At 37.5% G+C, this 25,345-nt stretch overlaps 2 protein-coding genes across 2 annotated transcripts in view; one reads left to right on the top strand and one right to left on the bottom strand.

Annotated features, from left to right (window-relative positions):
• The window catches only part of MTTP (microsomal triglyceride transfer protein), a 78,867-nt gene extending 77,382 nt beyond the window's left edge, over positions 1 to 1,485 (bottom strand). The window contains exon 1 of the mRNA XM_074275084.1: positions 957 to 1,485. The gene's annotated coding sequence lies outside the window, so the exon portion shown is untranslated. The remainder of the gene's footprint in view (positions 1 to 956) is intronic.
• On the top strand, positions 1,234 to 24,620 carry TRMT10A (tRNA methyltransferase 10A). The gene is made up of 8 exons (XM_074275085.1): positions 1,234 to 1,371; positions 11,017 to 11,223; positions 12,539 to 12,701; positions 14,733 to 14,804; positions 17,863 to 17,937; positions 21,501 to 21,650; positions 23,272 to 23,377; positions 23,938 to 24,620. Exons 2-8 carry the CDS (start codon positions 11,033 to 11,035, stop codon positions 24,189 to 24,191), a joined length of 1,011 nt encoding a protein of 336 aa, XP_074131186.1. The 5' UTR covers positions 1,234 to 1,371; positions 11,017 to 11,032; the 3' UTR covers positions 24,192 to 24,620.
• Positions 24,621 to 25,345: the final 725 nt, after the last annotated feature.

The raw sequence follows: 25,345 nt of genomic DNA, 5'->3' as shown, positions 1-25,345 counted from the left end.
GGTCCTCAACTTCCTAGTCTGTAAAATGAGGACGTTTGACCTAATGACCTCCCAGGATTCTTCCAGTTATAAATCTGCTCCTAATTTTAAATCCATTGTACCTTCTATTACAGTGTGCACGAGTGGTGACCTAAAGTCAGCGGAGCTGAATTTGAATCTTCTTAACTCAGTTTTAGTAATCCATAGAGCATGGAGCATGTTTTAATGGGTAGACACTCCAACTTAAGTGTATGGGATGGGATTATTTAATATAGCAGCATGAATTTGTGCCAGAACTACTTTATTGAATCTGAAGATAAGTGCATTGCCAGTGGATACATTGACCAGTGGCATAGATGACTTTTCTCAAGTTGGTGTTTTTGAATTTTAAGCATGTGAATTCAATAAATATCTGTGTATGTTATGCTGGGGACACCTTGCTGGCTTCAAAGGCCCACCTCTGATATATAGTGTTAATGACTTTAAAAACATCCTATTTTCGGGACAGCTAGGTGGCGCAGTGGCTAGAGCACCAGCCCTCAGTCAGAAGGATCCGAGTTCACATCTGCCCTCAGACACTTCACACTTCCTGGCTATGTTACTCTGGGGGCAAGTCACTTAACCCTAATTACCTCAGGAAAAAAAAAAAAAAAAGTCCCACCTTCTGGAACAGCCTTTTCCCTCTACCCACCTTGTTCTGAATTTCCTCATCTGGGAATTCCTTGTACCAACTTCTAATTATTTTTGTTAATTTATTCATAATTAATTTTGCTAATTATTTTTGTTAATCACTTGTTTTTATTTTAATAAAATGCTAGCTAAGAAAATTATGTGCTGATACTTGATGTGGTTTTATGAAGAGCTTCGGCAGGACAATTTTTTGTTAAAAACATGACAATGATATCTCAAGGTGCTTCATTTTTGAAATGGGCGCACTTTAAAACTGAAATTACTAAGGAAATCGATGGTGTATTTACCTTTTATTGTTGCCCCTTGAAAAGCAGAGTAGAGAAATAGAGGTTTTGGAGTCAGTAGCGTTGGGTTCAAATACGATCTATGAAAGCCAACAACTGGCCAAAAGCATCCACCTACTCTGGGGCAACAATCCTAATTGAATTGAGACACGCCCTCTCACATGGTTCATTTTCCGCATGCGCGCAAAGAAGTTCCGTGGAGCCCTCCGGAGGAATAGAATTGGCGCAGGGTGACGACGTCACATCACGACCCCGAGCAGCCTCCTACGGCTTTCTACGTCAAGCCGCCGCCGTGGCCTCCGAGGCTTCTGCCTCTGGGAGTTGAAGTCCCTTCAGAAAGCGAAGCGTAGGAAAAACAAGACTCATCACAAAACGATCTGTGGATCAGAAACGGTTGGCTGGCTGCCACCTCTGTCAGGTAAGGTGGCTCGAAGCCAGAATTGGGGAAAGGATGAGTGCCCTCCGCTTGGCTAGAATCTACTACTCTTGGCACTTGCTACAGGCCCAAGACTTCCGGGAGACGGGCGGCGCGCCGCGTAGGGCGGGACCGGAAGTGGGGGTGTGGCTTTGGAAAGCGCGTGATTCCTTTCGCCTAACATACCCCACGGCCCCACCCCCTGCGTAGGGCGGGAGATGGGGGAGGGGGTTTTTGAGCGCGTTCTTTTAATCTGGCTCTGTCCCCCCCACGTAAAATACTTCGCGTTTCCGCCCCGCTGTTTAGAGCCAGTCCACTCTCTCTACGTAACGAGCCTTGCAGCTCCACACTCTGCGTAAGACTTCGAGTTCTCCAATAGGAGGTGGCTTTAGAGGGCGCGGGCTTCCTTCTCTGATTCAGCTTTTGCACGTAATATGCCCAGGACTCCACCTTACACTTGAGCGGACCAGAGCGCCCAGCAGTGACTAGTAGCTTTTCAGAAGGCCTGTGCTTCCCTCGGGGCCCCCCCCCCCACTCGTTTGTGTCACGTGCTCTCTGGCCTGCGCTCTGCTTTTCCCCACTGCAGTCTAACTTCCCACTTCTGACTGAAGCAATGGAAGTTATCTAGTCCCCCATTTTATCGGTCAGAATACTGATGCCCATGGGAGGAGAGTGGCGGGGTGCCCGTGGAATCCTACCCTTAAGGCCGTCTAGTCATTTTACAGCTTAGGAAGCCCAGAGATTTGCCTAAAATTATCCAGATTGTAAGGATCCATCTTAGGCCTGAAATGTCCCTCCTCTCTTCCCCTCCCTGCACTGACTACTTCCTTCAAGCCCAACTACGATCCTATCTATTGCAGGGAACCTTTTTCAACTCCTTTTAATTATAATACGTTTCCTCTTCTAATTATTTCCTGCTTGCCTTGAGTGGTCACCATTTAAGCGGGAGAGATCCCTAGGAGCAAAGCAAAAGTTTATTGTTCTTCGGAGAAGTGGGGTTCCCTCCCTACCAGCAAGCAAACAATGGAAAGGAGGAGGCCCATTTTGGGACAGGTTTTACACTTTAAATAGTCCCTAATGGAATCACCCCTCCCACCACTGACCCTCATCCTCATTGGCTGAGGGTCTTACATTCTAAACGTGGGAAATTCCCAAGAAATTGAACTTGGCCAATAAGTTGATCAACATAGTTGATTGAGATGGGAGGAAATGATGTCATGGGAGGACAGCAGGAAGGACACATAGGTATGCCCTTGGGTCAATGCTCAAGGACCTTCAGGCCCACTCCAACTCTGAAGTAGATGAAGCCTTACGCGATTTTCACAGTTGTCTTGAGAGATCTCACCTCATCTCGTTCAGTCCCCCCCCTTATTTGTACACTGAGTTTGATGAAGTAAACTCACCTGAGTGAACTCTAAAATTATGTAAAATCACAAAAACCACATCCCCTTTGATCTGCCTAGACTCCAAATGTTTTCATATTTTTTCAGAGTAATATAAAGAAAACCATTCAAGGGAAAATCAAACTCCTGTTGATCTTTCAGGAAGTCACAGTCTCAAGAAAGATTTCACATTCAATTGAGAATTATCAAACTTCCTTATAAAATAGGTCTTTGCAGATTTCTCTTCATTGAGAAAACTATGCCCACTAAGAGACTGCCTCTTTGTGTTTGATAATAAAACCTCCTATTTTTGTCACTGCCTCTGGAGTTAGGGAGTTCTTTGACTTCCCAACCTGTACCTGCTTCTCTGAGCAGACCTCATCAAGATCTCTTCAAATTTTTGTAACATAATTGTACATTTCCTATCTAATTCCTTATCCCCTTCTGTCTTCTTGGGTCTTCTTGGAACACTGGCTCCCATCCTTTTAATACCATCAATCTAACAGACCCTTCAGCTTTCCCTTCTTCATTCTGGATAATGATTTTGGACTATTCTAGTTATCAATCAGGTCTAGTGCCTCAGCTGTCTGATTGTGATAATCTCTACAACTGCTTGAAGTCTCATTATCCTGTTCGCCATATATATTGGGGTTCTATATCCCCAACTTCCATCTTGAGCCCAGGTGGCCGGCCCATACTCTTTAACTATTCTTTCTGGAGGCCAGGCGTCACCCCCAACCATTCACATTTCCAGTCTGAGTAATGGAGGTATCTAAACTCTGTTTCCCTCTTCCCAAATCATCATACATCTGAATCCCTAAATATTTTGTCTGTTCAGGAAGAAAGAAAAAAATTTGGCCTTATTAATCCAATATAACAGATCTGCCTCCAGTTAAGAAGTAGGTGAGTATACTGTGAGGTTAAGGTGAAATTCCTAGGGGAAAATATATTAGCTCCCAAATAGGAGAAGGGGCCCAAAGTAATTTTTAAAAGTAATAAGAAGAGTGATACATAAATAATTACAATGCACTGGATTCAGAATCTGTGTTCCCATGCAGTGGAGGCCCCCTCCTCAAATGTAATTTGAGGTCTCCCTTATCTTCAACTGTTCACTCTGATAAAGGTGGCTCCACAGGTCCTTTTGTTCTGATATAGTGTGTCCAGCCTCGTTCCTGGGTTGCAATGTCTGAGGTCAGTCTTACCTGGTAGGGTCAATCCCACCATGAAGTAACTTCTCATCCCTCCAGGATTAGCTCAAAACCCAATCTCCAACCTGAATTCTATGGACAGGGAAACCTAGAGTAGGAGTTTGAGATATTAATCCTTTTTGTAGTAGTTTTTGTAAAAGTTGTACCAGTGATTTAACATATCTCTTATGAAATAAATTCTTTGTCCCTAAAATAGGATCTCAGTTTCCCATATAAACCTGGAAAGGATGACTGTACGATAATTCACAAGATGAAAGCCCAATATTTCTACGTGGCTTAGTTCTGATTCAGACCAGAGCAAGAGGAAGGTATTTAGTCCCACGTAGTTGGGCCTCTAAAGATAATTTAGTCAGTTGCCATTTTATTTCTTGATTCATCCTTTCTACTTTCCCAGAAGAGGGAGGATGCCAAGGGGTATGGAGATCCCAAGTGATTTCTAAGGCCCTAATCAGATTCTGCAATACTTATCTCTTTTTCCTTCTGGGTAAAACTGGGAGAGGGCAAACTAGGGGGAAATATAGGTATCAAGGCCATTATATGAGAAATCTCCTGGTCTCCAGCTCCCTTGGCCTCCTCATCTGCTAATCTATTTCCCCTTGCCTCAAAATAATTTCCCTTCTGATGTCCCTTTACATGTATTACTGCTATTTTCCTAGGAACCAAAATGTTTTCCAGTACCTCTCTTTGACTAGTGTATGGTGGACCAGTTCTTTACCCTTTCTATTTACAAACCTTCTTTCCTCTCAAATTTTCCAAATACATGCACCACATCCCAAGCATATTTTGAATCAGTGTATATATTCCCATCTTGGTCCCTCAATAACTTCAACACTTGATTTAAGGCAGTTTGAGTTGACCAGTGGGCAGGTAGACTGCCCTTGGTAACAGTGGAAGTTTTATCTCCATCCACAATAGCAAATCCATTTTTCCTTTTCCCATCTACCATCCTAAAGAGCCATCTGTAAACCAATTTATTCCCCCAGGTATTGGCAATTCTTGTAAATGTTTGAAAATCAATTAACTCTTAAGCTACAATGTTCCTCTCCAGGGGATGGTTCTGTTCCAGGGGACAAAAAGGAATCAGGATTAAGATTAAAGGAAAGCCACTGGTCTTTTCTGCCTCCCTCTTATTTGAGCATGAACTTCTAGAGCCACCCCTTCCTCAACATTGACAAACTAGTGGAAAGGTTTTTTCAAGGTGGGGAGAGCCAATACAGGTGGTGAAATTAACAAATGCCTTAAGTCCTCAAACTTCTGATTACTCTGATCACTCTCAAGATCCCACATGATAGAATTTGAACTTTCCTCCAGTAGATGCTTATACAAGGTTTTAGTGATAGCAGCATAAGAATCTATCCATCTTACTATAAATATCTTACTAACCCCAGAAATTTGTATAGCTCTTTCTTTCTCTTAGGTTTGGGTATATTCCCTCAATTCTGGCAGGGTCCAATCTCTTGCTGCCTTCACTAATCAAATGCCCTAAATATTTCACCTCCCTCTCCATAAACTGCAATTTCTTTTTTGATTCTGCAAACCCTAATCCTCCCAGGAAATTTAATACATCAATGGTACAACTATTAGTGTGTTTCCTTGTATCTCCTACTACTAGTAAATCATCTACATACTGTTAACACCCAAGTTCCCGTTACTGGTTGGAAATCTCCCATGAAGTTTTCAAAGATTTGACCAAATTCAGGGACTCAGTATAATCTTAGGGCAAGAGGCACCACCTCATTTGCTGTTTCCTCCCAGTCTCTGGATCTTCCTATTGGAAAGCAAACAGGTTTCTACCTCTCTCCTCTAAAGGGCAGCTCCACAAAGCTTCCTTCAGATCCAACACACTGAACCACTCTGCAGAACTAGGAATCTGGCCCAGAATGTTATACGGGTCTGGAACCACACAGTAGAAAGCTAATACGATTTTGTTAATCTCCATTACATCCTGAACTGAACTGTATTCCCCATCTTCCTTCTTCATGGGAAGTATGGGTGTGTTGAAAGGTGAAATATGGGGTTTTATTAGTCCATTTCTCAAAAAACCTTGTATCAGAAGCTGTAAACCTCTTCTTCCTTTTAGTGAAACTGGGTATTGTTTGACTTTTAACACCTCTATCACTTTCAATGTGATTTTTATCAGGACTATGTCTGCTGTGCCTGGATTGTCAGGTTCCTCTCAAACCTCAGTTTATCCTAGTCTGCTCTTTCATTCATTAGTGCCATTCTATTGGGATATATGCTGAGTCCATGTGGAATCAACACAATTTCTAGTTTAGCTATTAAATGTCTCCCCAGGAAGTTTATTCCTGCTTCTAAGATATACAAGAAAATTTTATTCTTTAACCCCAGAAATCACCAGGATCTCCTTAGATAGTTTAACCCCCTCAGGCAAATAGGTCACTGAAAATCTTAATGCCCCAGTGTCTACTAAGAGCACAAGAGTCTTTTGGTAAAGTCTCACCCTTAAATTTACTAAAGGTTCCTGGTGGGAGTCTTTCAAGATCCTCTGACCCCCTAATCTTCATCAAGCTTAACAAGGGAACATATCTACTGTTCCATCCTCTGCTGGGGGCAGTCTTTTTGTATATGCCCTACTTTTTCTTTTTTCTTTTTTTTTTTCCTGAGGCTGGGGTGTGACTTGCCCAGAATCACACAGCTAGGAAGTGTTAAGTGTCTGAGACCAGATTTGAACTCAGGTCCTCCTGAATTCAAGGCTGGTGCTCTATCCACTGCGCCACCTAGCTGCCCCTATGCCCTACTTTTTGACATCCCCAACATCTCAAAGGCTTTCTACTGTCAGGAACAGCAATCCTTCTGTTCCTTCCTGAATATCTGTCTCCTTTCCTTGGGGCTTTGTCCTATTGGCTTTTCTGCATTCTTTGCAATTTCCTATACTGTCTGGACTAAGATTTTGGCTTTGTGCTTTTGTTTCCCATCATTCTTCTTAACTAACATACACCTTGTTGGCCTCCAATAGATTGGAAAGACTCTTTATTATTACATCCTTCTACTTTCTGTAACTTTCTATTGGTATCTGGCCATGCTTTGGTCACAAAGTGCAATTTCAAGGTATCTTCTACTCCTGGGTCATCAGGGTCAAACCTAGAGTACTTCCTTATGCTAAGTTTTAGTCTATTCACATAGGAATGGTGACTGTCCCTTGAATCACCCCAAAGGCCTTTTTCATGTTCTGTGCCTTTGGCACTGCATTTATTTGGCACAGTATTTATCAGTTCTCTAAGATCCTTCATAACTTCCCTGATATATGCATTATTGTGATCCCAATTCAGGGTATTTCTGGTCAGTTGGGACTACTGTCACTGAAGGCTGTCATGTGTCGTATAGGTGCTCTTCTAATTAGTCCCCTCTCCTCTTGTGAGAAGAGAGAATTCAAAATATACATAAGTTCTCCCCAAGTAAAAAGATTAGGACCCAGGAATTGATCAAATTGTTCTGCTAGCCCCGGTGGGATCTTTCTGTTAAGGGCCTCATTTCCCTCTTAAAGGTCCTGACTTCTGTGGCACTCTCAGGGCTGATTGAATTAAGTCCTCTCCTTCCCTTTCAGGTGTGGCTTCCTGAGGTGGGGCTAAGTATGGAAGAGGGAGAGATAACAATGCCTTCCACTGTTGTGTCTTTAAAGTCTCCTCCTTTATGCCCTTTTCACTTTGATTCTTACTCAACATTACCCGGACTTGAGAACCATAGTCTGGCACATAAGGTCTCCTCTGGATTAACAGATTCTTTATTATTAACATACAAATTTGGTTTTTGGCACATCCAGTCTTCAAGGGAACCATACTTAGGCCAAATGGTGCCTCCAGCAATATCATTGTTACTCCAGACAAAAAGCAATACCTTATCATCTTTTTCTTGCTTTTTCCTTTATATTTTGGCAGTTTGTTCTAACTACTTATTTCCCAAAGGACTATCTACCAGTATTTTCTAACTTTTTTTTTTTTTTTTCATTTTTCTCCACAAGGGAGAATTGGGATGGAATCTAAATTCTAAAATGCCCAAACACATCAATTGTCACCAATTGACCTTAGTCATCCAAGAAGGCCTATCCTATCCTGCCCAGAGCACCCTTCCAGAGTCTGAAACTTGACTCAAGAGGCTCATGGGGGCTTAGCTCTAGGTTGCTGCCCAGCACATTGCTTGATTGATCTGTCCTCACACCGAGTAGGTCAGAATTTTTACCATGGAGTTTTTCGCATTTGCTTTGCTCTGAGTTTCTCCACTTTGGGGCCAGTTTACCTTGGGGAGCCAGGAGAAGCCCCTGGATGCTGGTGGGCTGCCTAAATCAGGGCAGGGCGCCATCCCTAGTTTGCCTATTCACCAAGTCACATGATCCCAGACAAGCCCCCAAAACTGTGTGGCTCAAATTGGTGAGTGGTCACCATTTAATAAAAAAAGCTGGAGAGATCTCTAGGAGCAAAGCAAAAGTTTATTGTACATTTTTTCAAGAAGTGGGTGTCCCTCCCATTGAGCAAGCAATTGAAAGGAGGAAGCACCTTTTGGGACAGGTTTTACACTTAAAATAATCCCTAATGCAAAACCCCTCCCACCACTTGTTGTGGGCCAAAACTCTGTACTTGAAACAAGGATTCTTACAAGGTCAGTGCAATTGATAAGACGATGGTTATTTAGATTAACATGGTGATTAATAGTTCTCTAGTTTAGTACATGTACTTGGCACTTAATATAGTTCTGCAAGATTGACACCTATTCTACAAGATTCACACCTCTGACCAAGCTAGGTTGAGCCCCAAGCAAGAAGACAATAAAGGATTTGGACTTTAACCACTGGCTGTTCTCTTGGTGATTATTCAACTGAAAGGAAGGCTGCTCAAAACAACCAGAACATTACAACCATTGACCATCCTCCTCATTGGCTGAGGGTCTAAATTTGGGAACTACCCAAGAAATTGAACTTGGCTAGTAAGTACACAGTTGCCCGTATTTGACTGAAGTAGGGAGAAAATGATGTCATGGGAGGATAGCAGGAAGGGTATGTCCTTGGGTCAATGATCAAGGACTTTCAGGCCTACTCCAACTCTGAAGTAGATGAAGTCTTTCTTGATTTTCACAATGTCTTGAGCGATCTCACCTCATCTTGTTCACTTGTATATGGCTTTTTGGTACATACTTATTTGCTTGTTTCCTTTGTTAGAAGGTGAATTCCCTGGCTCTTTTTTGACAGTTGCTGTAATATAATCAGCACTTCATAAATGTTAACTAATTATGCTAGTTCCTTATGTTCCTAAGAGGTCCTATTGTTATGTTTGGGCTAGCTTTCTGGAGGACCTTGGGATCAGCCTGAGTGCTTGGTCTTAATGGAGAAGTGATGAAGGCAGGACAGACATCACCAGGCTGGTCAAAGATGGAATGTCTCATTTCCAGTCCTCTCAGCCCTTAAATACCCTATTACAATTACATCATTATAGCATATTGAATATGTGTAAACTAGAGAATCATCATCTCATTAATTCCACTGAGTTAATACCTTATAAGTATCCTTGTTTCAAGTATACTTTTCCAGAGTTCAGGCTCTCTACAACCTATGGTGCTTCAAGTCCGTCCCTTGGAGCAGATTCTGCTTTCCCTTAGTCAGATTTAGGTAATGCTTAGAGATGCTCAATCCCCCTTTCCCGTCTCCCATCTCCCCCCAAAAGCTGATTATTAGCCATAGCAACCCATGAAATAAAAATATAAGATTATTCATTTATGTGCAACTTTCTTTTGCTTCTACAGTGATGGCAGCAGAGTGGCAGAAAAAAGGTCTAAGTATCATACGGTTTTAGAGGCTTTGCCTCATACTTAACCTGACAAATTGGAGCCATTTGCTTCCTTTTCTCTCCTATATCACTCAGTCAAGGCTTTTCCAATATCTCCTCTTTTGTGCCTGTCCAATCTGAAGAGGTGATCTTTTTCCTTGCCAGGGAAACACTACTTTACTTCCCTTCTCCCTCCCCACTCTCTCACTTATCTTTATCAGTCTTTGGTTATTGGCTGCTTCCCTATTGCCTACAAATATCGCCTTCATTCCTAAAAAATGCCCCCCCCCTTTTTTTTTCCCCCGCTTCAACCATCTATGCTAGCTATTAATTTTTTTTCTTCTATTTTTGGCTAAAGTCTGAGAAAGTCATTTATACTAGTACTTTTACTTTCTATCATCTAAAGCTCTTCAAAACTTTTTTAAAATCTGGCTTCTGATCTTATCATTTAGCTGAACTTTTTCTTCTAAAGTTAACAAAAAAATTTTAAATGACTATTTTAATGGCCTTTTCTTATTCAGCTAGATGGAACTGTGAGTTGAGTGCTGAAGTTGTGAGTTCAGGGAAGATATGAGTTCAAATCCTATCTCAGATACTTACTAGCTCTGTGATCTTGCCTTGAGCTTATCATTTAACCTCTTTCAGCCTGTTTCATCTATAAAATTGGAGCAATAATGGAGCACCTACTTCACAGGGTCATTCTGAGGACAAAATGAGATTTTTATATATATATAGTGCATTGTAAACTCTAAAGTACTATCTAACATTGTTGATTACTCACTTCTCTACACATATTCTCTTCACTTTCCTTGTGAAACTTTTCTCTCCTGGTTCTCTTCCTTCCTGTCTGACCATTCTTCAATCTCCTTTGCTGGATCTTCATTTAGGACATGGCTGCTAACTGATTGGTGATAGGAATGGGAAGGACTTTCTTCTCCCCAGATACATTCTTGGTGATTCCATTAACTCTTGTTGATTCAATAGGCATCTCTGTGCAGATAATCTCTAGTTCTCTATCATCCTTTATCTGTCCTGAACTTCAAATTCCAACAGGACATCTCAAACCAAATATTCTGTAAACATCAGAATACCTTATAAAAACTTTGAATTTATATAATAAATTGGAAACACCATGAGAAGTTAAAGTCTTGTCTAAACTTTTTATCTTTCTTAAGCATAGAAATGTTTGATGAATTAAACAGATTCTTGCAAGAAAGTAACATTTTTGACTTGCGTGTCTGTGAATCCTCAGCATTGATAAAAGATTGCCTCTCAATTATACAGACACCAAATAATAAATATGTCAACTGATGTGCTCCCAACACCTCCTGAGTCAGATTGTGTGAAAACAAAACTGGACTCCAGTAAGAATCAAACTGAACAACTGAAGCCAAGTTTTGACAAAGGAGAAGCTCCCAAGCATATGTCCAAACGACAGATGAAGAAACTAATGAGGCAAAAACAATGGGAAGACCAAAGAGAACTCCGCAAGTATGATTTTCAAAATTGGTATATTATTTTACTTTTAGGAGTATTCCCCTAAGATTTGAATATTTCAGCATATGTGACCTGCTGTTGTAAACTCCTGGGAAAATGAAGACTAAAATTAAGTTGAATATGGTAGCCTTGCATGTTGCAATTTTAATGTGCTGTCCTGCACTGATTCACTTCGAGGAAAGGGATAGTTTTGCAGAGTCATCCATTTTCTGTTATCTACCTCGAAATAAGCAGCTATGTGATATAGTGGATGGAGTACTGGATCTGAACTTAAATTTTGTTCAAATCTTGTCTCAGAAGCTTATTAGCTTATTATTGTAATCCTGGGCAAAATGAGGATAATTATTGTTCCTATCTCTTAGGGTTGTTGTGAGGATTAAATAATGTAAATCATTATAATAAATACTGTACATTAAAATGAATTAATATAAATAATGTAAATACATGTAAAATATATGCACTATTACTGTGCCACCTAGTAGTAGTAATAATGTCCTTTTATTAAATGACTGGTGGGGTTAGACTATATTCTGTTTGCATAAAGTTTTAAAAAAAAGTTTAATTTCCTCACACATAGATTACACTTTTGACACAGGCCTTGTTTAGAATCTTTGCAAGTTTAGCTAGAATCATGTTTTGAAACTGGTAGTACACAGTACTGAAATCTCTATTCAGTTTGGTAGAGGTTAGGGAATCAATCAGATGGCTTGGTTGTAGTTAGGTGAAAAAACAGTTTGAAAATCAGCCTTTCTCCTTCATTTCTAAATCAGTGTTTTTCAAGCAAATTCAGCCATAAAACCTTTTAAATACAGCATTAGAATTTGTAAATTCTGGCTTATTCATCTCAGAGTTTGGAATGCTTCTGAGGGAATAGGAAACTGTGGAGTTTGGGCAGCAGACCAAAAGAAGTAGAACTTATTATATATGGCCCCATTGTAGTTACATGTAGTTATTTTTGACCTGAAATGTATGTGATTTTATCTTTGATATTTTGGATGGAATATATTAGCATAAAAATTTCTTCTGTAACCTCTGTACACATTGCTCTGCTCCATATCATTGCAACACAGCTTGAGATATCTGTAAGGGGATAAAGAAGAGTATTTAATGCAGTACAGCTGCTGAGCTAATAGTGTTAAGAATAAACAAAATTTGGGGGCAGATGGTATTTGAGTAGAAATATTTAGATTTCTTTCATCAACTCATATTCTTGTCAGCAAAAACTCTTTCAAATATTAGCTTACTTTTTAATTTTCCTTTTTGTTTAAGTATATGACAAAAGAAATCACTTTTCATTAACCAATTCTAGGCAAAAGCGAAAGGAAAGACGCCAGAGAAGAAAATTGGAACGCCAGTCTCACCTGGAATCAAACTCAGATGGCCATGACAGGAAACGTTTTCGAAGTGAAGCTGTTCCCAGTCCACTCCGTCTTATTGTTGACTGCAGTTTTGACAATTTGATGGTCTCAAAGGTATCATTTTCAAATGCCAAATTTTTTCATAGATATTTGGAATTGAGTTACTTTTAGGATGGAGCTTTATATAATAAATTGCATTGTTTTTTCATGCCTATAAAATGAATCTAAATAGATTGTGTAACTACTAATAAAAGGTTGCTAATGTGTATTAATGGAAAGAGTTTCCATAACAGGAGTTCCTTCCCTAAAGATCTGGACTCCATTCCTCAATTAAAAAAAAAATATATATATATATATATAATTTCAATTTGACAACTAAAAAAAAAAACTATTCTTCATAGATTTTTTTTTTTTGTAAATGGTCCATAATCTCTAAATAGAAAATGATGATATATGTTTCCCTTCTTAATGCATCTTGAAAAGATGGCCCAATAAACTTAATTATTTAAACCACATTAATAGAGATCATATTTTAATTATTGAACAAAATTAATTAACTTTTATTAAGGACCAGTGGTGAGTCAAGCATTGGGCTAAGTGCTAGGGATACAGAAAAGATGAAAAGATAGTCTCTGTTCTTAAAGACAATTTGCAAACAAGGCTATGTACAAATAGGTTAAAAATCTGATAACTTGGAAGTAATCAGTATAGAGATGGTAGTGGAATTAAGAAGGATTGGGAAAAGCTTTCTGTAGGTGAGATTTTAATTGAAGGTAGCCAGAGATACCAGGAGGTAGAAATGAAAAGGGAGAGATTACAGCCAGAGAAAATGCTGAAGTCAGGAGTTGAAGGGTCTTCTTTGTAGAGCACCCAAGAGGTCAGGATCACTAGATTTCAGGCTATGTAGGGGAGTGTAAATTATAAGAATTTCTTTCTCAAAGAATGTAGCCATAAAAGGGAGGAGAAGCATGGGATACTAATTAGAGGAGATGGATAATGAGATTTTTTTGAAGATGATTAACACATGGACATGTTTGTAGTCATGGGAGAGATTGAAGATAAGTGAGGATAATAAAGATAGCAGTTTGCTAGAGGAGATAGTTGGGAAAGAGATTAAGGGTTCCTGTAAAGACATGTGCCTTGTCAAGGAGAAAGATCATCTCATTGTGTGAAACAAGGATGAAGATGGATATAATCCAAATATGAGACGAGGTTCTCAGGTGGGAAAGAGGGAGATAAGGAAGCCATGGGGGATTTGAGAAAGGATGAATAAATTTGGAAAAAATTGATGTGAATTAATGAGGTGTAAAAATTACCTTGCTGAAATTGAGATAAATAAGAAATCCATTTATCCAGATAACACAGTTCTGTGATTTTCATTAGCTTTCTTCAGCCACTTGCGAGTAGGAGCAAAGGCAGAGGAAGTAATAATAGGGCATAGGTTTGGCAGGGCAAGATTGACAATAAAATAAGCATTCAAGAGAAAAGGATTGCATAGTTCCTTTAAAGACCTACTGAGGGGTCCCAATTGGAGAAGAGTTAATGCAATGTTCAAAACCTGAAAAAAAACTGAGGAATTAAGGTGTTGGAAATCGTAGTTTGGAAGAAATAGATTTGGAGTTGCAGGGAAATTGGAGAGGTGAAATGACAAGAAATTAAGATTGATTGAGAGAACTTCAGAATTCGTGGATCTGGCAGTAGAACATTTGTAGGTGGGGAAAGATCAAGAGTATGAACATTTCTGTTTGTAGTAGAATGGAGGAGAAAGTTGGAGGAGAAAGTTATAGGAAATGAGCAAATTGTGGACCAGGGAGGTTAGTATGTTCAAGAAGGAATTGGAAATGTAAAAATAAAGGAGCATGTGATACTTAAAGGAAAGGCAGAAATTTTGGGGAAAAGTCAGTGGCTAATTTTTCTTGAACAAAGACAAAAACAAAGTAACAAGACTTTATAGAATAGCATAATTTGTCTAGTGATTACATAGTTAATATTCCAGAGCACTTATATGATAATCATTTGGATGTGGGGCTATTCCAACTCTTTGTTTTGATGATAGACTTTTCTATTGCCCTTAAGCAAGAGGATTACTACATTAGCAATTGATTTTGGGAACTTTTTTCTGAAAATAAAATATTTTGTTTATAGGATATTAAGAAGCTTCATAAACAGATTCAGAGGTGTTATGCAGAAAACCGCCGAGCATCACATCCTGTGCAGGTAAGTACCAGTAATTTAAAACAAACCATTTCTAATCTTATGAAAAAATGCTCTGAATCATTCTTGATTAGATAAATGATAATTAAGACAACTCTGAAGAAATGCAAATTAAGACAACAACCTCTCAAATTGCCTAAGATGACAAAAAAAGGTAAAAAAGAATATTGGAGGGATTGTGAGAGAAAGATTGGAACACTAATGCATTGTTGGTGAAGTTGTGAACTGAACACTTTGGAACTATGCTCAAAGTATTATAAAACTGTGTATACCCTTTGATCCAGAAGTGTAACTTCTGGGCCTATATCCCAAAGAGATCATAAAAGAGGGGAAAAATGCACAAACATTTTTGTAACAGCTCTTTTTGTAGTAGCAAGGAATTGGGAATTAATTGGATGTCCATTAATTGGGGAATGGGCTGAATAAGTTATAGTACACGAATGTAATAGTATATTATTGTTCTATAAGAAATAAATATGGAGGCTTCTGGTAAAATGGTGGAGTAGGTTGGTAAATTTCAAGTTCTCCAGATTTTCCCCACAAATAGAACAAATTTGTTCCTCGGGGCAAATATGGACTGTAAAAATTTATCTGTCAGATCTATGGATGGATAAGGGAAGAGTTTATGACCCATGAAGATAGGATTATGGGAAGTAAAATGAAAGTAATTTTGGTTGCATAAAATTATAAAATTTTTGTACAAATAAAACCAAATGCAGCAAAAATTAAAAGAAAAAGAGAAAAAATTTGCAGCAAATCTCTCTGATAAAGGACTCATCTCAAATATGTAAGGAATTGAGCCAAATTTATTAAAATAAGAACTATTCCCCAATTGATAAATGGTCAGAGTATATGAAGAGGCATTTTTTTCAGAAGAAATCAAAGCTCACACATAATAAAAACGACAAATCCCGGAGGAGATGAGGGAAAATAAGTACACTAATAAACTGATAGGTATCCTCTCAATTTCTCATTCCTTGCCACCACAGAAAGAACTTAATATTGAGGGTTTTAGCCCTTTGGACATGTTCCAAATAATTTTTTAGAATTATGGACCATTTCACAAACTATCAACAGTTTTTTACTGCAAACTATGTGCATAGTGGCATATGATTATGATGGAGAACTATTGTACAATAAGAAATGATCAGGCAGATGGTTTCAGAAAAACATAAGAAAGACATAAATGAACTGATCCAAGGTGAAATGAGTAGAATCAGGAGAGAATTTTTTTTTAATTTTAAAGATAATTTTTTTCTTAAAAAAAAAAGAGTCCCACACTGGAAATTAGAAGGCCTTGGTCCTACATCTACTTTTCTCATTGTTTCATACTTGTTAAATTTTCTGGGATTTAGTTTCTTAATTTTTTTGTTTGTTAAGGTTTTTTTGTTTGTTCTAAAGCAGAGATAAGAGAGGAATTGAATTATATTATTGTTACTTTTTTTTTTTTGTAGGTTTTGAGTGTACAAGGTATTTTTGTTAAATAAAAAAGAGGTAGCCTTTCTTTTGTACATCCATACACTTCTTCCAGTCCCTCATTGGACCTGATTTCCTTAAATTCTTTTAGAGCTTTGATGAAGAGCTGGAAGTGACAGAATCTGGAATTTCTGGAATTTCAGGGTCTTCATAGTTCTTGAGCTTTTGAGTTTATTAGTATTGCAATAATGATAACAGGGAAGTAGAGGCGGACAAGAATTAAGAATTTTTAACCTTCGGTCTTGACTGCTATTTTATACCTTTTCTTATTTTTCTATAATTCCCTGCTAGTAAATTGCAAATCCTATAATGGCAAGAACTGTATCTCATTTATCTTTGCTTCTCCCTTAATACTTGGCAGAATATGTTGAATGTAGCTGACATTTGAAAGTGGCTTTTTTCACTTTTCTTATCCTTCCAAAGTATAGACTGCTAGTTTTCTATGAATTTGGGAGAAGAGGAGATAGCCATTATCTTCTTGAGTGTGTGATGGGTAAAATCTGAAATGACTGAGGAAACAAAAATTTTAGCTTCCAAGAATACTACTTTTTTTATTAAGCAGTGAGTGCCAATTGCATAACAGTTCAGGACCAGATCTCCTCATCTTGGCACTGGATCCCAAATACAGGGGGAGACAGTCATTTATGTATTGTTTTAAAAATTAACAGGATAGAAAACCAGGATACAAAATTAGGTCATTTGATTTTAATTGGAAGAAAGATTAGATACTTTCCAAGTTGGGAGGGGGAAAGCAAACATGTGCATTTCCCTGAAATCAGAAAAAGAGGTTTCCTAGTCCCATAAGTATTTGTATTTGATCAAAGGAACAAGGAAATACTAAGTGATTATTCAGTAAGGGGCAGTTTTCAGATAAACCATGAGCTTGCAATGTATAATTGTGAGAAAATTCCTTGCATCAGTCTTTGGATCTAATGTAGTTTCTAGTCAGAGTAATCTTAGCTCTGATTTAAGGGTCTCTAAACAGCAGGTAGAAATGATCCAGCTTCCTAGCCATGCAGGCTTAGTTTAAAAATATGCAATAATGTTTTCTCACAATTCCCATAATTGAATGAAATTGTTTCTTCATAAGACAGAAATTGGACTAGGCTTAGAATTTGAATAGAAAGGAAACTAAGCTAGCTCCAGAATTGAATCACAAGATGGAGTCAATATGGTTCATTTAATTCTCATAATTCCCTGGAGTGGGAATATGCATAGGAAATAGTAGCCATCTATTAGTATTGGCAAAAAAAATAGTGAGGAAGCATAATTCAGATTTTTTTTTTTCTCCTTGGATAAAGATTTTTTTTTTTTTTTTTTTTTAATTGCTGAGGCAATTGGGGTTAAGTAACTTGCCCAGGGTCACAAAGTAGGAAGTGTTAAGTGTCTGAGGTCACATTTGAACTCAGTTCCTCCTGACTGCAGGGCTGGTGCTTTATCCACTTTACCACCTAGTTGCCTTTCCCTTTGTATTGTTGATGGAGAAATAAGTATTTGTTAGAAAACTATATATGGAATTTAAATATTCACTGTTCTTTTTCTTTTTTTCCAACTTCTTGTCTCTCATTCCACAATCTCCATCCAGTATTATTTGACCAGTCATGGAGGTCAGCTGAAAAAGATCATGGATGAAAATGACAAAGGATGGGTCAACTGGAAGGTAATTCATTCAGGGTCTTGCTTCAAATGTGAGAGTGTTTTAATTTCTACATTTTATTGCCTTAATTGTTGTGTGTGTGTGTGTGTATATATATATATATATATATATATATAGTACTAGAGCTTAGCTAGATAAAGAGATGAACATTCTTTGGCAACAACATAGTGAGCAGCAAAGGATTGCAGAACCAAAGATTTAGAGCTGGAAAGGATATTAGATGTAGTGTGAGCCACTCATTTATAGATGAGGAAATTGAGATCTAGAAAGTTAAGGAATTTGTCCAATGATTCGTAGGTTTTTAATGGCAGAGAAGGCATTAAACTTCAAATCCAGTATTTTTTTTCTTACCCACCACTTTGCCTTTCTAGAACAAAATGAGTAAGAGAATCAAATCTAAAGTACCAGATATTTAGTAGGTGCTTATAGGTACTAAAGACACAAAGACTAAAATGAAATAAGTCCTGTCAAGAACTATATTTAATCAAAGAGATTACATTCCATGGGAATAGGCAGAAGACAAGAAATATCAAAGCAAGAGGCTAGGTATAATACACAAAAAGTATAATGTCAGGAGGCCGCTAGATGGCGGTATCCTTAATCTTTTGGATGGAGTCCTTCATTGGAAGCTAGAAACCTTGGTTTTCAACCTATCCCTGGCACTGATTTGCTGTGTAATTCTGAGTTAAGTATTTGATTTTTCTTTAATTTGTAAATTACCTTACTTTAAAATGTTGTTTTGAATTCACTAGGTAATAAATGTGAGAGTTATATTTTCATGCAGAAGATACTCTGAATCTATAATATATTTTGCAAATTTAATTTTTGAGGAAAAATGCTTTTCAAAACTGAATGACATAAGAGCTAAAGTGACTTATCTAATGTAACAAAAATAAGTGGCAAAGCCAGATTTTGATTCTAAACCTTAATTCCCAATGAGAAAACTCTTCTACTGTATTTGTCAAATGAATCATTTGCCTACTTTGATTCTGTCCCTTGTCTCCAGTTTTTAATTCTCACTTGTGAAATTTCTCCATCTTCCCCCCCCCCCGAGGCTGGGGTTAAGTGACTTGCCCAGGGTCAGACAGCTAGGAAGTGTTAAGTGTCTGAGACCAGATTTGAACTCGGGTCCTCCTGAATTCAGGGCTGGTGCTCTATCCACTGCGCCACTCTCCATCTTTTAAAAACATTAATTATGCCCCCAGGTACCTGGCTTCATTCTGATTAATATACAAAGCACATTTAATAGATAAACTATCTTTTTATTAGTTTAAACTAGAAGTCATGTAAAACTAATGTAGATCACAATGGAACAAATACATGTGAAAAGTAAAAGCAAGTACAAAAAGTAAGTACATAACCAAAGAAAGTAGAACTTTGTGTAATGTTAGACTGCTTGGGGCCATATTCAAGGAATATTCATACTTCATTCATCAGAACATTCATCGGAAGATTCATTTTTAGAATATGTCAATCTGTGACACAGTTCTGACGAGACCAAGTTTAAGGCTTTCATATTATTTACATTATTATATGCAGTTAGTGGGACAAGTGAAGGAAAGTAATGATTTATGAGTTAGTCACTGGGAGGAACTATCTGAGCAGCTAGAGAGAGGGAGCTTGAGAAGCTGAGAGTTGAATATTGTTCTAGGACAGATCTGAAAGAAGGTTCTCAAGAAGCTTTCATTTTATCAGATTAAGGAAAAATTGAATAAATTTATCTGGAAGGAGCAAAGAAGCCAACCTTAGTACCAGGCCAAATTAAATTATTTGAGCAAATAAAGGCTTTTAATTATAATGATAGGCAGCAACAAGGCAATGAGTGAGACCAGCTGAGGCATCTGTTGAAGATCCTTTTTCAGAGGCAGAAGAGCTTGTTAAATTGGTAGAAGTCCTGTCAGATCTTTACAGAAGGCATGTGGCATATTCACATTAGTGGAAAGCATTCCTTATATGCCATCTCCTTTGTAGCAATAGTTTTCTAACCTCTATATGAGGATCTTCAATGATGAGTAGCTGACTTCAATGAAGAAAGCTGTAATGTGGAAAGGATAGCTGTACTAGCATCTACTCAAGTCATCATTTAGTGCCTCATTATAGTATGGTGCTGAAATTATTAAGGCTGTACTAGAGAGCATGAGCTCTAGCACGCCTTCACAGCCATCCCAAGGCACTTCCAATTTTTGACAACTTTCTTCAGTAGTACATTAAGTCAAATCTGCCTCTGCAGTGCTGTTTGGGGCCAGCAGAAAATGGAGAGTCATTAGAGCCCTCTCTACAAATTTGTTGACGTTGCCTATGGAACCTATGTTCTTACATAGTGCCTATGTACTTACCAAATTCATTGTGCCTTCTCTTGGCCAATTTATGCACCTTATGCATAATAATTACTTGAGCAATTTGTAAAACATTTTATGAAAATAAGATATTTTATACATATGCTGTTCTGTTCAATAGGAGTCCTCTTTTTAATTAATAAGTTGTGTGAGGAAGAGGTCACATTTAGACAAGAGGTGACAGCAGTTGGACCAAGGTTGATATTGTTAGAATTAAGAAGGAAAGGTGAAATCATAAAATGTTATATAGGAACAAGTGGCAGATTTTAAGAATTGACTATATACATACATATGAATGAACATTTGTGGCGAGAATGAGAGAATAAAAGAGAGTATAAAGCCAAAGATAAGACCTTTTTGGATCTTATTTTCCTCATGTGTAATTACAAATGTAATTATAAAAACAAAGCTGGAAAAATATTCTTATGAGATTAAATAACTTTTTGTTTTTATAATTTCTCTAGGATTGAGAGAACAAATCATACTAACTATAGGACATAAGTACAGACATTGAGGGCAGGTGCAGAATTGAGGTTAACTATAGAAAGAGATTGTACATTAATTCTGAGGAAGAAGAGAGCTGAGATGATCAGGAAAGGCTGGTTGATTCCAGTCCAGGATTCTCTTGCCTCAGAGGCCCTTACAAATGTATTAAGAAGCACTGATTATTCTCCATGGTACATTAGATTTAAAGTCTGTCCCCTCATTTTAAACATGTATGACTTTTACCATGATGAATTTGTCCAAATATTTTTGGATGATTCAGATTTTTTCCTGATAGCACCTTTTGGGAGATGACAAATTCTAAAAATTTTTAGTTAGGAAAAGAGGTAATGGAAGATGAGAGTGGAAAGACCCATTTCTACTATGAGTGCTAAATTAAAAGGCTTAGACTTTATACACTATCAATAATGGGGAGCAACTGGAATTTTTTGAGTGAGTGAAATGATGAAAGAATTAGATCCAAAAGTAGTTGTGACATAAGATGGTTTAAAGTAGGAAACATCTGATAAAGGAAGAATAGTCATCTATTGTATTCATTTAAGTAATTGGATTGAATATGACCTACGTTTTATTAAGCACTTTTCTCTTAATCTGATAAGAATTGTTTTACTTGTAAAGCCTGTGTTAAAAGTTTGGGGTAAAATAGAGAAGACAATATTCACTCCTGAGTTTGCTTTAGCTAAATAGCTTTTTGGTCAATTACTTCTCCTACTTTGTGTCTTCAAGGATATTCATATCAAACCAGAGCACTATAGTGAACTTATGAAGAAAGAGGACCTGATTTATCTTACATCAGATTCACCTAATATACTGAAGGAACTAGATGAGTCCAAGGCTTATGTGATTGGAGGACTGGTTGATCACAATCATCATAAGGTGATTATGCTCATTCGGCTGGGTGACCAAGGGCAGCACTTCCCCTCATAGGGCCCCAAGCAACCCTCAGACAGGGAAGTTGCAGAGCAATTGCCTGTCAATACTGTTTTCTTCAGTAGAAGTTCCCCTACCTATGAGATCACAGATCCAGTACCCACAAAATCTGCCTTTAGCATTTGGTAATGAAAGAGAAAAGATGGGTCTGGGTCACTGACTTTGGCAGTGTCCATTTCATCTTGGAGTCTTTGGTTTTGATGATATGATGTAGTGCATTTTCCTGCCTCCTTGCTTTGTCTTGGTCTACTTTTGCGTTCCATCAGAATGTCAACTTAGAGAGCTGCTTTTTTCTAGAGGGAATCATACAGTACTTTGCCAATGTACTAAAATTAATTTAACAAAAAAAGTATTTATTAAATGATCGATAAAAATTTGTATAGAAAGTGAAAGTAACTTATCTATCAATACAATATACCCCCCAAAATAAGAAAGTTATTACTCTGTAAATTTCTCAAGAAATGTATACGATGAGCTTCTTTCAAGCTTTCCTGTGCTATCTCCTTAAATATAAATTAATCTTTTACATTCTTTTGTGGCCATGTTTATTTCTGTTACATCTTTTTCAACTAAAAGATACCTTAATTCGTCTATTTATAGTATTCCTTATAATACACACTACAAAGTTAATTCTCAGTAATTTATATGCTGGTTATCCAGTATTATGTGGATAATTCAGAGACTTGGCTTCGATTTTTCCATCTGCTCTTTGTCTTTTTTGACCATTTTAATACTTTTCAGACTCCTGCCTCAAGGGTTTACAGGGAGCAGAGAAGAGTTGGAATTCCTATCAGTGAGTTTGGCTAGTAGCTTTGATAAAATTTTCTTGGGGAAGAAAACAAAAAAATGACAAATCTATTTTTTTTCGATACAGAGTGATTTGTATATTTCATTTTTTTCATGTTATTTTTTTGCCCCTTCTTGCTATATCCCAAAAGTCTTAGTGTCATGTTAAGCTTTAATAACTATACTATTATTCTAATAGCTATTAAAACTTAAATAGGTTAAAATCTCACTAAAACTTTTTTGGGATATCCTATATAAATGAAATATAGCTGTTACATCTTATGTTACATTCTATTATCTTACTGCTGTAAAAAAAAAAAAGATTAAAGTTCATTTTGTATTACAAATATGCATTTATCTCTATATCTTCTGCTAGGGAAAGTTAATGATGCTTCTGTAGAAATTCAGTATGTTAAACCGTATAATATTCCAGCAGTCCTGGTGAAGTTTTAAGCTTTAATACTAATTAATAACTAGGAGGATACAGAAGAAAAAAGAGATCTGATTTGTTTTTATAGACACAGGTCTGATCAGAGCTTGGGAGGCATATTACATTCTTAAAAAAAAAAAATGATTGTAGGAAGTAAAGGCATCTCAGTATTAGAAGTATCTTTCCCAACCAGAGTTTAAAAAAAAATGACAAATTTCCTCAGAACGCATTCTTTAGTCTGCTTATTTGTTTGCGTAGGGTTTGCTTAGGGTTTTTCCCTTGCCCCACAATATCACAGACCTTGCTTCAAAATAATATGTTTTAATACCAATTATAGTGTCCTTGTTACAGGGTATCACATACAGACAAGCATCGGAGCATGGAATTCATCATGCACAGCTTCCTCTTGGGGATTTTGTGAAAATGAATAGTCGAAAAGTTTTAGCTGTTAATCATGGTAAGTTCTGAAATATTTAGACAGAAAATATTCCATTATTGACAAACCTACATGAAAAGAGCATCACAGCTAAGTCTCTTTCAATCTGGGTTCTGATATCCTTGGCATGCATTACTTAGCTCTGAGGTACAGTTTATTACTTTGTCTTTCAAGAGAGGGCTCTCCAGGATATAAAGGCATCTGCCTGGAGTAAATGATTATTTGCTGCACAGGTGATTACCTCATTCATTTTTTGTGTATTATATTGGAAGAAACATAAACTACTACTTCCTGATGGTTTTTGCTTCACAGTAAATATAATTTGTTATGGCATATCAGAAGTATTATGGGAGCAAAAGGAGTAAGGGAAAAAAGAAAAGGAAATGGTTTCTATACTTTTGGAAAAACTGTTTGAATTCAATGAGAAGAAAGGGGAGGGTACTATGCTGCTTTCAGATCCTGATCCTGAGATTTAGAAGTCAGCATATTTTGACATAGAGGAAGAAATACATTTTTACAGAGTGTGGGAAGTATTATAGATTGCTCTGCTAAGAAATTTGGGTTATTTTTTTTCTTTACAGTTTTTGAGATCGTATTAGAGTACCTCGAGACGAGAGACTGGCAGGAAGCATTTTTTAGCATCCTTCCTCAGCGGAAAGGTGCTGTCCCTGCAGACAAAGTCTGTGAAAACTCTTCACATGGACATGCCAGCAACAGGGCTAAGGAGGAAGAGGAGAGCGACTCTAGTGCAGAGGAAAACACCGAAAATGTACTGGATCCAACGCAAAAAGGAGAGGGGCCAGACAGAGTGGACAGCACATACCCTAAGCAGTGATGTCTTCAGAATGAGAAGCAGAGGTGCCCCCAACTTCTGGCATGGGAAACAAAATATACATTCCTATTATGCTCTTTATTTAGTTATTAGTTATTTTAAATTGAATAGTCTTTTGAAGACTAATTGAACAATGACAATTTTTTCATTTCTCCTCAACTGTTTAGAAAATGAGTGCCTAAGAAATTAATACTTAATGGCTGAACATTATGCAAACAGAGCATACAGTAATAGATAGAACACTGGACCTGGAGTGAGGAAGACCTCGAGTTTGTATCTTGCTACAGACATTACCTGGAGGACCTTGGGCACATCAGTTTCTTTTAATGGCACATATCTCATCTCATAGGGCTATTGCGAGCATGAAACAAGATAATACAGTTGTGAAGAACTTTGCAAACTAAAGTGTTAAATAAATCTTACCTATTTCAATTACTATTATTCCTTCAGTCTTCCCATGTTTGCCTTTCTGTCTTTTCATATGAATATTTTATCTGTTGTCGGTAACTGTCTAAACCACTGTTTTTTCTAGGGTGGCAGGGAAGTGTTCAGGAAGCCTATGTAAATGCTCTGCTTGGTAATTGGGTTTAAATTAATCTTTTATATTACATGCTATTTAAAAAAAAGAAAAGTGAATTTTTATGTTTCTTTTTTTCCATCAAATCCTGATGTAATAGTTCTTGTCTACCCCTATTCCTCCCAGTCCTTTCTCAAATGGGGGGAAAAATGGTTCTAGGTATCAGTAGTTTCTATAACTAGGGACAATCAAATTCCAGGCTTCTCTCCTCCCTGATTTCCTGGTACTGATGCAGGTTCTCAAATTACACACTTTTTGTTCTTTTTTTAAAATCTACCCTCTATCTTTCAAATCATTTATAATCCCTCCCCCTTTCCCTTTACTTGGCTTAGCTCACTCCCATGGTTATCTCCTTTTCTCTGTACTATGCCAATCTTTTTAGTGTAATTTTAAAAAATTATTGTTTCCCCAGCCCAGCTAAGAGGGAAACTCATGAGATCCCTACTGTCTCAACCCCCCTATCTCAGTATATGAACAACTGTATGCTATTTCCTTCTTTGCCTCTCCTTCAGGAATTTTTCTTTTTTGACCTGTAACCTAGTTTGATGTTTTTCTTCCTCGTTTGACTCCAAGAGATGCT

The sequence above is a fragment of the Sminthopsis crassicaudata genome, chromosome 6 (genome assembly GCF_048593235.1).
Source record: "Sminthopsis crassicaudata isolate SCR6 chromosome 6, ASM4859323v1, whole genome shotgun sequence".
Lineage (NCBI taxonomy): Eukaryota > Metazoa > Chordata > Mammalia > Dasyuromorphia > Dasyuridae > Sminthopsis > Sminthopsis crassicaudata.
Note: the sequence above shows the minus strand (reverse complement) of the source record. Positions and strands in the feature narration are given on the sequence as shown.

Bases quoted from the DNA above. Each gene is read 5' to 3' on its own strand.
- TRMT10A (XM_074275085.1), top strand. From the start codon at position 11,033: ATGTCAACTGATGTGCTCCCAACACCTCCTGAGTCAGATTGTGTGAAA. The intron at 11,224-12,538 runs GTATGATTTTCA...AACCAATTCTAG, and splicing joins GACCAAAGAGAACTCCGCAA to GCAAAAGCGAAAGGAAAGAC. The intron at 17,938-21,500 runs GTAATTCATTCA...TGTGTCTTCAAG, and splicing joins AAGGATGGGTCAACTGGAAG to GATATTCATATCAAACCAGA.